This window comes from Anopheles funestus, chromosome 3RL (assembly GCF_943734845.2).
Source record: "Anopheles funestus chromosome 3RL, idAnoFuneDA-416_04, whole genome shotgun sequence".
Lineage (NCBI taxonomy): Eukaryota > Metazoa > Arthropoda > Insecta > Diptera > Culicidae > Anopheles > Anopheles funestus.
In genome coordinates, this window is record NC_064599.1 from 57,723,409 (window position 1) to 57,738,832 (window position 15,424).

The 15,424-nt window shown below is 40.0% G+C and overlaps 2 protein-coding genes across 3 annotated transcripts in view; both read right to left on the minus strand.

Moving 5' to 3' along the window:
- The window catches only part of LOC125768976 (calbindin-32), a 55,800-nt gene extending 43,828 nt beyond the window's left edge, over positions 1–11,972 (minus strand). For both annotated transcript variants that reach the window (XM_049437327.1, XM_049437326.1), the window contains exon 1: positions 11,666–11,972. The gene's annotated coding sequence lies outside the window, so the exon portion shown is untranslated. The remainder of the gene's footprint in view (positions 1–11,665) is intronic.
- A 2,185-nt stretch (positions 11,973–14,157) lies between these two features.
- LOC125768978 (transmembrane protein 234 homolog) lies at positions 14,158–15,230 on the minus strand. Its single transcript, XM_049437330.1, has 3 exons — positions 14,703–15,230; positions 14,473–14,632; positions 14,158–14,361 (listed from the first exon to the last, which is right to left on the minus strand). Exons 1-3 carry the CDS (start codon positions 14,904–14,906, stop codon positions 14,294–14,296), a joined length of 432 nt encoding a protein of 143 aa, XP_049293287.1. The 5' UTR covers positions 14,907–15,230; the 3' UTR covers positions 14,158–14,293.
- Between the last annotated feature and the right edge of the window lie 194 nt (positions 15,231–15,424).

The following is a 15,424-nucleotide window of genomic DNA, read 5'->3' on the forward strand; positions in this document are numbered from 1 at the left end:
AACCTGTTCACCAGAAGCATGGAGGATTATCCCAGTGTCAACTAGTGCCATCGTTGCCTCTCGCATCCACCCTTTTCTGCTCCCCCAAAAAACGATAATTGAATAGAGCGCACAAACTGACAAGGGCACCATTAGTGCTTGTGCCACTCGTGTCATCCACTCTTGACAGGGTGGGTTAACTTCCTTTTCAGCGTCACGGGCACATCCGACGGTTCACTTCCTGTTTGCGGGAGACGCGGTGTGTGTGCAATGTAGACGTTACTGCCGTTTTTTTTAGGGGTCAGTCCCCTTAAATTTAACCCTTAATTGCTTCCAGCTTACGATACCATACCATGCGTAACGGAATTAATTGAGTGAAAGAATTTTGCTGATGCAAAAGTACGCTTAGTGCACGAATAAAATGAGCTGGATGAGATCTAAAGCATATGATTTTTGGCAAACGAAATATTCTTACAAAATTGAAGCATATTGTGCTGTTTGTATTATTTTAGCAAATGATTTCATTTACTTAATATTTTGAAATTTTACGAGATTTTGTATTTTGAACTCTTTTGTTTGAAATAAAATTATTATTAGAACTCTCTCTCTCTCTCAAACACAACGCAGTGAACTAAGAATCAAGTTTATCAGAAAAGTGATCTCTTCGTTCATCCTGGAAGGTTGAAGCAATAGTCACCCAGCAGGAGAGACTGAAGCTTTTAATGAAGCATTTCTTTTCGATTGGTAACGGATAATGCGTCGGGTATAACTTTTCGGGCTCCTAAAACCTCAAACAGGGGATCAAGTTTAATAATTTCGAAACAAAAACAAAGAACAAATTGATTACTAAAGCTATGAAAATGTTGAAACACATTTCTCTAGGCTTATTAAACGTAGGATTCAGTAGAAAAGGGTTTTATTTAAATTGTATTCATTTATATTTTTTTCATTAAATTTTCATTAATGACTCATGACTGCAGGAAAAAGAAGATTTTAGACATATCGTCCATTAATACAAAACGATTGAATATTTACTAAAAATCACAGTGAAACAAATTACAGGAAAACTATCATCCGCAAAAGGTTTCCTTAAAAAGCTAAAACTCAACAAAGACCGCACTAAAACCTTTAAACAACCCTTTAAACAAAACGCGCAAAACCCACACATGTGTGTGTGGTAGTGCAGCGGATGAATCAATAATTACTTACCACTATCTAATCGATCAACTTGATCGATCTCATTTTACCTATTTTTAATACACCCTTATCCATCCCCTAGAGTGGGGGCGGGTTTTGTTTTGTGCGACGACACAACACTGGCCCGAGACTAGCACTGTCTTCGCACGGACAATTCGTATCAAAGTGCGGGATGAAAATAGCAGCAGTCCGAGCGAATGACAGTGACCTCGAAATGCCTGGGACAGATTAAGTATGCAGTCCGCCCTAGGACTGATAAAAATCAATATTCGTCCCCTTCCGCTCACAGTGGCTGGGGGAAAAAACCAGGAAGCAGGATAACGATAGACAGCTTTCGAGCGAACTCAGAACCCAGGTTCACCATTTTTTCGCATTTAATGAACCTCATTTTGATTGTTTTTTGGAAGGGAAAAAACATGTTTTTTATTGTCTTATTTTTAGGTAATTTTACTAAAGAAAATTTAATAGAAGAACACTAATATAAATAGTAAGGCTATTATGAGAATTGTCATAAAGTCGTCTATCTAAATATCGAATTATTTTCAAAATAGATTGTTGATCACTGTTGTAAAGAATACCGGAGTACTCTCGATAGAATAAAGATTCGTTTTAGGATAATTATTCCTTATCTCATACTTCGCCATGTAGCTACGTGAGAATTGACGATATTGAGCTTTCGATTTTTCCTTATATGGTACGCATACGAATAATCGGAATTAGTAAATATCTTCTATGAAATGTGTGGTTAATACTATAATCTACCATGAAGCACAAATACGCTTCATACATCCTTCTCGGCGTGTGTTAGTGTGGGTGTAAATTTGCAGATCATGTGCACCAAATCCCAGCAATATCGTAAACATTCGGCTCCGCTTGCAGACAAAATGGCATAATCCACCCGAATGGATGTAGCAAACCCTAATTGCATAGCAAACATTTGCACAAGAGCAGTCCTTTCCTGCTAGCGAACGGTAGAAAACAAGGACACTCGTATCTGTTCCATTCCCCCAGTAATGGTCCGTCGAGTATACACGGTGGCTCATAAATTATGCCCACGGTATCTCTTTCCTTTCGGCCAAATCCAACGCCAACGTCTGGCAGGAAACAAACGGTAGCATTTCAACAGCTTTTCAACCTATTTCCCCATTATGCTCTCAACCTGGGTGGTATTTGTTTGACGATGTGAACCGGTTTGGTTGTTGACGGTGTGGTTTCCATACGTCATTGCAATGGTTCATCGGTGCACAAAATACATTCTGTGAACCGTGGCCGTGCATCAACCATTTGCACCGGAACACACTGGACAAGCGTGTCGGTAGTGCGTTTCGTTCGAAAGGCAATCAAATTTTACAAACGCAGCAAGTAATCGTACAGTACCCTGTTCCGTGTCACGGGCAGCAGTGATTGCCTTTGTATTTTCCCTGCTTTATACCACACTGAGGATCCGGTGAATTCTCGTAAATTCTGTAAATTGAGCACACCCCAAAAATGGCATAACATCCACCGAATATATTTCCCAATCCATCACCCACAACAAGCAACGAGCGTGGAGGTGTAAACAAAGAAAAAACATGATTGAGATGTGCATATATCACACAGCCAGGTATTTGCGTGGTTTGGGTCTCTCATTTCAATAATAATGTTCCCAACCGCCATACGCTTCCGTGCATTCGAAACTGAGCTACGGAGCGATGGAGACGCCTGGTCGTTGTTGAAATTTGGCGATGGAGACGCCTGGTCGTTGTTGAAATTTGGTGATGGAGACGCCTGGTCGTTGTTGAAATTGGCTTCCGTTAAAGGATCGTTCATTACACTGTCGTCCACTTCACACCATTCCCATTACACACGCAGTAAATGTAAGCTGTGAAACATCATTCCACTTGTGCACATATGGGTGGCTTAATTGAAATAATCTTCCCAGCATCGGTTGGTGACCACGGTGCAAAAGTGAAAACAATTAACGAAACCTTTTGTTTCTGGTATAATGGTTTTGAGGATAACGGTCAGAAATCTGTCAAGTAAATAAGCGTAAGCTTATTATGAGTTATAATTAACGTTGGTAAAGTGGGGTTGGAGTAGTTCAGAAGAAAAAAATTGATTAAATACTGGAAAACCTATAATACAATTAACGAAATTTACCGTTAAGGTATAAAATATAAAGTGAAGTGACTAATATCAAACAAGGTTTTTATTTTTATTTAACAGGACGAGTTATCAATGTTCATCTTCGAGGAGTTTTCCTTTTTTTCTTAGAAGAGCTAACGATCCTTTTACAGGAGCCAATTTCAACAACAACCAGCCGTCTCCATTTTTCCGTAGCTCGATTTTCGAATTCCCAAAAATTGTGAATAGTTTGAAAGTAGAAGTGGACAAATCTCTAGGAATGTTATGCAGTGCGTTACATTTATTTATGGTATAAAAATAAGAAGTAAAAAATCTTTCTTTGCTGCATTGCACACTGAAATAAACATCTGTACAAGAGTTCTCTACTCTTACCAAGCTGTTACAAATAAATACAACGAATGTGTTTAATAAATTCCAATCGATTGAATTTAATATGCCCGATTTCGTGTTTCCAATGGCATGCAAAATATGTTTATTGAGCAAAGAATAAATCAGCAAAGTGCTATGCAAATAAACAACCTAATTACCAGCACGATTTAAGGTCAGTGAAACATGTTCATTACGCAGGCACCGATGCGATGATGCAAACAAGCACCGGATAATAAATGCCGGATTTTCTCTCCCAGAAATAAGCAAAAGCGATTATTTGCATTTGCGTTCGCATGGGAAAATATTTTGTCCACCACCCCCCAAAAAGCAACGACGGCAAGAAGAAAGAAAAATTTACTCCGTACTACCCCCCCCCCCCCCCCAGGACCGGTGATGGTGGGCGACATTTTGTTGCTGGTAGCTGCGAAAATGTATTCCAATATTACGTGTCCAATATTTCGCTTCGGATGCAAATTTATTACCAAATTGCACCTACCACCGTGTTGCCCGCCCAACAGCAAAACCGTATGCCGGAGCGTAACGCAAGTCGACAGCATACGAATATCAAGTTTCACTTCATTTTCGCACATTTCTAACACAGAATCCCAAAAAAAATGGAACGCACCTGCCCAGGGTTTTGGTGGCTTTTGCGAAACAGAAAAGAAGCAACAGCACCAAACAAATAAACAACAAAGTGAAAATTCTTTCCTACCTTGATGGCGTGTTTTCTGCAATGAAATTCAGTTCGAATGTTGCTTTTACTGTCCGTTGTTTTGCTACTATTTTGGCATGGATTAGTTGCGTGTGTATTCTTGCAAAAATAGAACTAGGATTAATCGGAAAAAACTACATACATTAAGAATGGGGAAAATGGATGAAAATGAATGGAAAAATTGTGTCGTGGGTGAATGCTTTTCTCTGTAAGGCAACTAGCTTTCATTACGAAATAAGAAAAACCTTGTTTAATATAATAAAAACTACGTTAAGTGTTTTAGAATTCAAATAAAATATTTTCTTTGTCTCAATAGAAGCTTATGGAGATATAAAGAACAGGAAACAGTACCTTTCCTCAAGCTCACACGGAAGATGAGATGACAAACGTTAACCAACGCCGCAACGAAAATGACAAAAATTGCTTAGCATACATTTTTACTTTGTCTGGCACAAAACGCCCAGCTGAAAAGTTGTTTATGTTTTGTTTTATTCAACCCACGTTATGCTACAGGTTTTTGCTCCATTTTCGTTCCCGGAAAGCGTTACCGCGTCCAATGGAGCTGTTAACGTTCGGCACATCGTTGCGTGTGCGTGTTTCCATGTGTCATCAGTATCGATGACGTAAGGTGTGTGATATACCCGGGCGACAGTAATTGGTCCCCACTAGCAATGGCGACGCAATATTAACGCACCACGATCACGACGAAGCTACCTAAGAGCGGTGTCAATGGCAGCATAAGCACGCACGCATAGTTCGGCTGCCTTTCGGAAACGGAACAAATGAAGGGAACGCTAAACCGAGAAAAGAAAAAAAGATGGACCTCATACGGCATGGCGGGATACAAAATCGATAGCTCTATAATTTGTGGAACGCGCACCCAGGCCCGTTCGAGAATGGCCAAATAAAACCATTTCACTCCGTATCACTTCGCAAAGGATGAGCATGATATGTGATTGTGTGTGTCTCTGTGTGTGTGTATTTTTCTTTTTGCTTCTCATGCACTGTTGTGCTTTTTTACTCCGGTGCCAGGTTTTTGGTCTAGCGTTCGCGAATGAAAGGATAGAAGCTTCCGCAAAGACAGCAAAACACAAACACAACATCAACGAGCACACCTGAATGAGGCGGGATTTACAGTCAACTTTCAGTCCGCACCGTGTGTATCCATCCCGTCGGGAATGTACGGCCGAGTGGTTCTGAAGTGGATACACACTCGCTATTGTTATGCAATGGCATACTGAAGGTTCGTTTGAGGGGGCCAAAAAAGGGATGAAAGACAGGCTTGAGGCACAAGAGGCAAAGGGGATTCCTTTTCACCGGCAATCTCTTACAGTGGAAATGAGTGGAATGGGGAAAAAAATTCAAATCGGAAAATATGTTTCAGCGATGCAAAAAAAACCTTTTTCACGGAGATGATTAGAAGCATCGTGATACGGACAACACAGACGAGTCATGACAAGGACAGAAATAAAGTTAAAAAAATGTTGCACTGAGCGAACAGAAACTTTTACGTCAATATTTTCATGCATTTTTACATATTAGTATTGAAACTAATAAATTTGTATACTGTAAGTCTATTTAGCTAACTGTGACTCTCAGATATTGGTGAATTGAATAGAAGATTGCATACTTTTAGGCGCACATGTACCATAGCCATTAAGTGTATAACTTTTAGCCATATTGTATGACAGAAATGGAACCAATATATCTGCTTTATAGCCAATTTTATTGTACAGATAAACCCCAAGATACACTATACCTCTTATACACGGATTTTGAAGATTAATAGCTCAGTGAGTTGTTTAAATTCATCAAATCTCTCTCTCTCTCTATTTGGCTTAACAACCTTTAATTTCTCACCGGTCATTTCTGGCTTATAAGACTTATTTTTACCGCGTAGCCGGATAGTAAGTCCTTTCTACGGAGTGATGGTCATCATGGGATTTCGAACCGGCGCCGTTTATCACATATACTACCGGGACACACAAACTTCATCAAATAATTTTTATAAAAGTTCTCCTTCAAAAAACGCCTGAAAAGCCGAATAAATTACGAGCAGAGAATGAAGTTGATCGGATAACTGACAATTTGAATTTGCAACGAGATTCGACATACGCGAATTTCGAAATATAGTAATTTTTGAGGATTTTTGCGATCGCTACAATCTCGGGGATTTTTCCTGTATAATTATTGATAATAGTTATTGAATTCGATCATTTAATCGATCAATTTCATTTCTTTTAGACATGAATAGAAAATTAATTTATTTACCAATAAATTCAATATTGTACTCTTAAAAGATAATAATAGCAAAATATAAACAAAATGACATTAGACGTTGGTTTCGTTGTAAAACTTTGACAAACTAAACAGACAACTTTTAAGATTGTTTCGAGGGAATAATTGACATGGTCATGGAGATGGAGAACTCGCTGAGAGAGTCAGTTATATGCCTGAACATGTCAATGAACGATGTAAATTATAATTTCGAAAACCCTGTAAAATAATCATGCCATATATGCCAAACGCACGATTAGTGATATTCCCCTTGTTAAAAGTATATACAGTTTAATTCATTTCATAGGTAAAAAAATTCCCTTCATTAGAAAAAAACAAAAAAAACTACATTAGTAACACAAAGCAACCAAAATAATCAAACCGCGAATCGAAATTTGCACACAAATCCATAAATATCCATACAGACGGCACTGGCGCTGTTTGTGATGGAACGATCGCAATCTTTGCGACCCGATGGATTTGATTACTTGTTCACCTTGGTTGTTCACCTCGCCAGCTCGCAAAACTAACAAGTGAAAGTGCGAAAAACCCGTAGGCTCGTAGACCATAACGCACATGTTTGCTCCCGGTGGTGGACGGTTTACGGAGAGTACATTGTAGCAAGCGGGAAAAGTCACGGTGAAGGTCGACCCTTAGAACGATCGAAAACACACGAACACACACATACAGAAAAGAAGTTAATGTTTTCCCTCAAACTCCATTGTCTACACGTGGGCAACCGTTGGGGTCTACACGGAAATCGATATCGTGCGTAGTGTACGGTGCCTTTTTTGCTGTTGTTTGCTTCTTTTCTCGTGCTGGAGTAATAAGGTAACATTTTCGATCCCGGTTCATTTTTAGCCCTGCTAGTGAACGTAAACATTAAAACCACCATCAGCTCGGGACCGGCTGACCCGGTGGGGTTTGGAGCGCTTGGGCAGAAATCGAAGAAGAATAAATAATCAAAAGTAATTTATATGGAAACGGGTTGGTTTATGAACTGTCGCCACTAGGAACGGTTTCTCATGATTTCCCCGCCTTTCCCATCGGCATTATAATCTAGCACGGGAAAAGTTTCCTGATTGGAAACAGTTTTAAAATGAATGTTTCAATATGTTCGGCTGTACGAGTTTCGTACTCGTACTACTCTACCAGAATTTTAATATTTTATTCATTAAAATTCAAGGTTCTTTTTATAGCACTGTGTAAGAGATAATTAAATAAAAAATAACCTTTTTTTCTCACGAATATAAATGGAGCTTTTTCAATATTAAATGTTTAACTAAAAAAAGCAATCATTCTATTAAAGGGTTACAAATATTTTGGGCAAAAGTTTTGCAAATTCTTACACCTTTCTGGTGGTGCGAATGACTCAACACAGCATACTTACAAATTCCATTTTTCGTACCACCGCTCCATATGGTCGGCGTAATGTAATGGAATATGTATCGTTGTCGCATAAACAATGCAACGAAGCGGAAAAGATTGTTTACGCCAACGGTAAACGGTAAAGCAATGGGGACAAGTGTGTGCGAGGAACCATCCTCACCAGACGATTACACCCTTCCACAGGCGCATTTTTCCATTCCGTTACCGCTAATAGGGGTAATGGTTTTTCCCAAAAATTTGCTCAAAATTGAATTTCAAGAAAATTGCGTCCATCCATCGAATTTTGCACAAAACATCTGGAAGCTTCTTCCCACGGACACAGAAAGGTATCAGGTTTTTGTTTTTAAAGTCATGATTCAATCCTTTGCACGAATTGAATTGACACGTTACGGGGAAAGATTTCGTTGTTTGTACAGGAAATGTTGTGTGCAAAATACACACACACACACACACACACAACTTCTGTTGAAATTAGGTTACTGTTTAATTGAAAAGTTATGGCCACCGTGTGACTGATTCCGGGTCAGCTTGAGAGATGTTTTCACTTACCCTCGCAGTTAGTACATTTGACAATATCCAGCAAAAAACATGGTTCCGGAAGTGGTGGGATGGATGTTTACGGATCGAAAACCACCACCAGATCCAGTAGATTAATGATGTTTTGCGTTGGTTTGTTGGTCGGCTAAAGATCGATTGTATTCGATTGCCGGTTTTGTCGGCAATTTGGTAGTTCAAACAAATCGTCGACAAATTATGGCATCGGTCAATATGTATTGATTGCGGATGTACAATTTTTAGGGGGTTTAAACATGGGAAAGGCCAGATGTAGTAAAACCAAGCGACAGGATATAGGGGGCGATTTTCGACTTATTGTTGTTGGAAGATACAGAACACGGTACGGTACACAATGGGTTAACAGAAGAGTGTCTAATCGCATTGTGTTTTAGATTTATTTTAAATTTATTTTTAGATTTATTATGAATTTATATTTTAATATTATTTATATTTTAGATTTATTATGAAAATGAAAGGTATATTGAATTATTCATAAAAGAGATTTAAGTATTGCTAGTGAATTATCAATCAAAATTCTCTTATTTATCGAACAAGTTCAGGAAAACTTTTATTTAAAAAATAGAGTAAAGGGAGTACAGTCCAGATGGGATTCGATACCTGTCCTGTCAGTTAAAGACCGACACCGCTATCAAATACACCGTAAAAACATTGGTAATCCAATATTTAAAAAAGTTTTTCTTTTTAAAAAATATTCTTACGCAATTATTGATAATTAGTTTGCATCAAAAGATAATTTCGGTGTTGGAGTTCGGTAGCAATAATTATAAAATCCAATATAACCTTCATTTTCAGCAAAAAAAAACCATAAATATTCGATCCTGATATATTTTTCCTCAGAACCTGGTTTTTGCATATAAATGATTCCACCATTCCTGTGAAAAACTTCCCACAGTCGTTTGTCTGCAAAATTTAAACAATACCCACCAACGACTCGTTCACACACTTGGCGAACGTTTTGCAATATTCATTGCTGTCACACAAACGGGGAAAAACCAGAGCCATTTATAGTAGCTACAATCGAAAACATTTACCTTCCGATTTTCTGTCCCTTTGTGTCCCTGGAGAAGATGATGTAAGCTGCCTGTGTTCACCATTTCAGGCCGAGAGGGGGTTTGAAAGATAATTCCGATTCGTCCCAACGCTAACAAAAGGCCGAACGTATTGTTGTTGCTGTGTAAATGTTTCATTTCCACTTCCCTGGGTATTATGAAACTGATCTTCCGGTTTCTATTTGACTTTGTACCATATCTTGGCAATAGTTGTGACTTGAGACCTGGTTACCAATTTACTGAATAGCTGTATTGGTTTAAGCGAGAATTGAACTCAAACCGGGAGGTGTGTTTTCGTGTCGTTTACTAATGATACGGTTGATTATATCACATTACAAAACAATCAAATTAGTGTGATAAATCTGATGCACATCAAACTAGTTATCGACAAACGTGTAAAACATGGCATTTAAACCCATGCGATGTACGGGATGTTTCATGTCGAAAGATAAACGGTAATTAAAAGAATTATCGATTAGACAATAACATGTTCACACAGCAATGTTCCGGCGTACTGCGGTGGTATTTAATATGCACACCGTACGTGTTCCCCGGCTTCAATCGGGGGAAGAGGCCAAAGTAAGCATAATGAATGAAGCTAATGAAGGCCGCTTTCCTGCGCACAGCCGTGTACATGATGAAGCCACCAGCAGCGAGGACTCCTGGCGTTCGTTCGCAAATGAATCTATTATACCGTCACGCTGAGATAGAACCGTATGAAAGCCGAACCAACCACACTCACATTTGCTTCCCTTTCACTAAGGGGCTAACTGGTGTGTAGAGGGTCTTATAGTTCGCTTTCAAGATCATTTGCATGATGAGTTCGCAACGTCTAAACGCACTGACACGTACACGCACACCGACACATGCGACAGTAAAGTAAAACGTGTTCGTCCTTGATCGTAATGGAGGCGCCCAGTCCCCGCCAAATGTCGAACAAATGACAATTAGACTGCCGTCGTAGGTCTTCAAATTACTTCCCCTCCTACCCCTCCAACCCTTTACAACCACCCACACTACCCATGTGCGAGTGATTTGATTCTAATCAACCAAGCAATGAGGTTCCGCCACCAAGCACCAGGCGCCTCCATCGCCTGGCGGGGGCTTACGATCTCTACTTTATCCATCCGTACAGCCGTGACGCGATAAGCTTGATTCGCACCACATCGTTTACCCTCTCTCTCTCTTATGTATTAAATGGAACTTTGCTACAGTACATTATTTCCGCGTCTAATCACGGCAATGCAGTTGTGGCTTAAGCAGTACGATTACTATCGAATATTGCACGTGATTTGTAGCTTTCAAATTCGATTACTTTGCTGCGTATTTAGGGCTTTACGGATTTTACTTGGTTTATATTTAACAGCAGACTAGAAAAGTGAAAAGCGTTACTATTTTGTTGAAACGGACAGCAAAGAAAATTATTTATTTTCCCCCCTTTTTCGCTTTTTCCCTTACGCTGTATAACCGGCAACCATTATAAATAATACAACTTAACGTGTTAGAAACGCTTTTCTCGCACCACTGCCCTGGGAAGTAGTTCATCGATTAAACAGAAGAGCGCAACAAAAATCACCTCCAAGCGAACGACAAATCCCTGTCCTGCCGGGAAATCTCTCCCAGGTAGGCAGGATAAAAACAAACGCCAACAATTAATGCTGAAACGTAACAAAACAGGAACTCCCATTCCGGTTCCATCGCCCTTTTCAGTCGCTTTGTGCCACTTTTGTGTCGTACGGTACGCTGTAGCGACCCAACACTACCCAATCAGTGTGGCAGCTGTTACAGCAACAGTGAAACAACCTGTAGACGGTACCGGTCGGGATAGGGATGGTTTGTGTATGTGTGTGTGTGATAATAATAACGATAACGATTATAATGTAGACACCCGTGCGTGGGTGTCCATGTGTTCGCCAGTGGCCGACACGGTTCGGACATGACCCTTTTTTCGACATAATGATTGACACTTTTCTGGCTTGAGGATAACACTTACTCTGCGTAGCTGTACCTTTTCGGGGTTGGGGAGCGTGTGAGATTTTGCTGATGTGCTGGAATTATCACAATCACTGCGAGTCACACTTTCGCACCATATCGTACACACAGACACCGACACTTCACTGATTCTTACCCCACAAAACCAGTGCGAATTGTTTCTGTGCACTTCGTGACCAGGACCAAACACACTGACACAGTAGAAAATCACGTCCCCAAAAATGGGAAGACGAGCCCGTAAGCTTTTGTGCCGTCCGATTCGCTCGGTGTCTCCACTCGGTGTGAGATGTGTCCGCATCGAACGGCGTGTATTAATAACATCCACTACCGAGCTGTAACCATCGTTGCGTACCGCTCCTCGACGTTTTGCGTGTGTTGTATGGACGAGCAAACGAGAGAGAGAGAGCGAGACGGTTGCGCTTTCCGACCGTTCAACGAAAGCTTCCGAAAGCTTCCGAAAGGGGGAGGCTTTTGCCGTACTTCGCTTCATGGTGGTGTGTCTGCAATCGAGGAATTTGTTGTCGTGCAATCGTCGGGTTTTTCATGCGACGGTACCCTGCCATCTGTTCACATTGGGTCCACCTTATTTGTTAGGTCTCACCAACCCCCTTTTCCCCCCCGTGACGGCTATCCCCGGTCAACACTTTTCACGGTCGTCAACAAAAACGACACCAATACTGTATCGTGTGCGCACACCAATACACCTTCGAATGCTTAATAAACCTTCGTATATAGCGATTGCCTACCTTCGGGCGTTTTCGTTAGATCGGTGCGATTCATTCATAAGAAAGGCGCAAATGCTTGCCACACTCAGCCGGGGACAAGCGCTCGCGAGGACGGTTAACGTGATGCGACGCAGAGCGTTTGTGTTTTGCGAAGAAAAACACAAAACAACAGTAGCGCACGAACGTGTCTGAACTGACCCGATACCATACGGCAGCGTTATGCGGTAACGATACCAGAAACGCAAAAAAATAGAAGTCTACATAAACAACATATCTTTTCGCAAGCATGTGGCCGTAACGGACCGTAACGTTAGGATGGGGTTTTTTTTTGTTCACAGATACCTGGCTTCTGGACAGAGGCATCCGGTATGTGTGAAGCCGGTTTTAAATGTATGTGTGCGAGGGAGTAGATTTTCGATCGAAAACCAACAATTTTCCGCATTAGAGGTTGGAAAATATTTGGTGCAAAAGTGATTTAAATCGAACAATAGCACAACGGAGTGCTATCGTTTTAATATACTCAACTCAATTAATTTAAATATCTTGCTGCATACTAATTGTTACGATTGTAAGAAACCACCGAAACGATGGTAAGATTATTCATCCATTAGAGCGACTCTCTATCAAATGCATCCTTGCTACACGATTTGAACGATCCAATGAATAAAACATCGCTTGCACCCGGAAACGACAAACTTTTGCTCCTTATTCGTATTCGTACGACGTGCCTACGATTATGATAAATAGCTTCACTTGTAAACGACTCCATACTTACGAGGGAGCTTATCGTGCTCGTTACCACCATCGCAGCGCGTGTGTTCCGGACGTACAAAGTTTGAAATATATCTGCAAGCATCCATGCGACCAATCTTACGCTCTCGATTCCCCAATTCCACAAATGCAATTTCTTATTCATGACCACTTTCACGACTCGTGGCAAAGGCAAAGGGTAAAATTTGCCAACGGAAACGGATTTGCCCGGCGTTTGCCAAAACTCGCCGTTGCGACTGGGAAAATGAATAGTTTTTCCACACCCCCTGCCATGCTGCACCAGGCACGACCGTGACCATAGCACGAGTAAATAGGATAGGGCAAACAAGCAAAGAGTGGGTGACCTCAGTACGTTCTAAGCCAGGGAAAACTTTTGCGTTTTTCATCGATGCAGTTGATGCTTTGTTCTCTCCCTTTCTCTCTTTCTCTCTCTCTCTCACACACACACACTCTATCAATGTGTGAGCACATAGTTTCGTATCTTCAGCCACAGCACGGCCTTTGAAGATATGTTTGTTCCTAGCTTTGCTTGGAAAGCAATTAAAATAAAGGAAGAAAATAAAGAACCACCCGGACACCCACGATGGGATGGGTAAGGCATAGAATTATTGCATGCCAATGTGTAGTGATCCATGAGCAAACCGGACCTAACGCAAAGGAAAACAATGACCAACAGCAGTCATCTAGGTCGCCGGCTGCATAATTGGGTCAGGGTAAAGTTTAATTTATGCTCGCAGCATAATAAAGCAAATAATAACTGCATTAGGCGGAAGATGCGTTTTGATTTTTAATATTAAATACGTTCAGAGAATCTCGTTTCTGCTTTATAAAATATAGTACAATAAAATATAGCAATAGTTTTGTTGAATTCGCAAGGGGTTTCAGCAAATTTTATAAAATAATTCATTATAAGCAAGCAAAGAAATAAAACAGAATTTTTAAATACTAGATGAACCAACTTCAATTACCTACAAACAGTTAAAATATAGCAATACCCTTTTATTAGTGCATAAATTTTCATAGAATATTTATTAAAACATTTCTCAATTAACTAACTCTTCTTCCTTTACAGTAGTATATTATTTTTCAAAAACAAATCAGGATTTAGTTCTTCTTCGGACTTCAAGAATTTATCACAATATTTTATCAATTCCGCAAATGACTGTTCCCAGTATGACTAGAGCCATTCCACAATATATTTCTAAAACGAAATGTACAATAAATATTTTATTCTAAAGCAACTTAAGGAAGATGTAAGGTTTCTGATTATAGCATTAATTTTAAAAATATATAACAAAGGCGAATTACTTACTCCAGCCTGATTGTCGTTCACCTAGCAGCCTCGCGGTAATGGCAGTGAACACGAACGTTAGCGAATTTGCCATCGGAACGGTAAGCGAAAGTGCTGTCCTTTGAAGAGTTAAAACATACACGATGCTGCCAAGTTGATTGATGAGCAGTGGAAGTAAATACTTAAAGAAATATTTTTATTAAAACAGTTATTTGTAACGAAGAATGAAACGAACCATTTAAAATACTCACCTGCCAACGTGAGATAAGAAATCGAACTTCCAGCCAAAGCTGTCCCATTTTGCTGTTTGCCTTCAGTTCATTATATCCGATACTACCACGTTTGATGAAAGGATTGGTCGATCCCCACATAAATGCAACGAGTAAAATGCTAAGCAATGCGTAGATGTCAACAGAACCGGCTGCGGGTTCACTTGATTTCTCAGGAGAATCCATAATTTAAGAAACTATGTGTTCTATTCTTCCGATGCCAAAAGTAAGAGAACAACAGATAGCTTAAAACTGACCACTCGACCGTGTCTTGTGAAAAACAACTAAATTATACTGTTTTTAACAGAATTCCTCTACTTGCAGAAAGTGAGAATTTTTTTTTATATGCACAGAAACAAACCAAATTACTTATTTTTTATCATTCGCAATCAAAGCGCCGGCAAACTTAAACTAGGAACAACACGGAAAACGTAAACAACAACATTGCGGGGTCCGTGCCAGTAATGTCAACGGTCTATCGCTGGAGACTTCAACGGCCATGCGGCACGGCATCTTCGAAAATTATTTTCGAACATCTAGCAAGCGTTACAAATATTTGAAATATCCGTTACGATTGTTACAAGTAATGATTTTCACCGTAACAAAATTCACAAATTTTCACATTTTGTTGGAGTACAAAAACATTGTGAGTCTATTATAAATCCGGAACACTTGAAAGCGACTTAATGTGTTAGCTATTTTCA

What these genes read in the sequence shown, in the direction of transcription:
- LOC125768978 (XM_049437330.1), bottom strand. Translation starts at nt 14,906, where the DNA reads ATGGATTCTCCTGAGAAATCAAGTGAACCCGCAGCCGGTTCTGTTGAC. An exon ending in TTCTTATCTCACGTTGGCAG is followed by an intron (nt 14,633 to 14,702) that starts GTGAGTATTTTA and finishes TATTTCTTTAAG; the next exon opens with TATTTACTTCCACTGCTCAT. An exon ending in TGAACGACAATCAGGCTGGA is followed by an intron (nt 14,362 to 14,472) that starts GTAAGTAATTCG and finishes ATTTCGTTTTAG; the next exon opens with AAATATATTGTGGAATGGCT.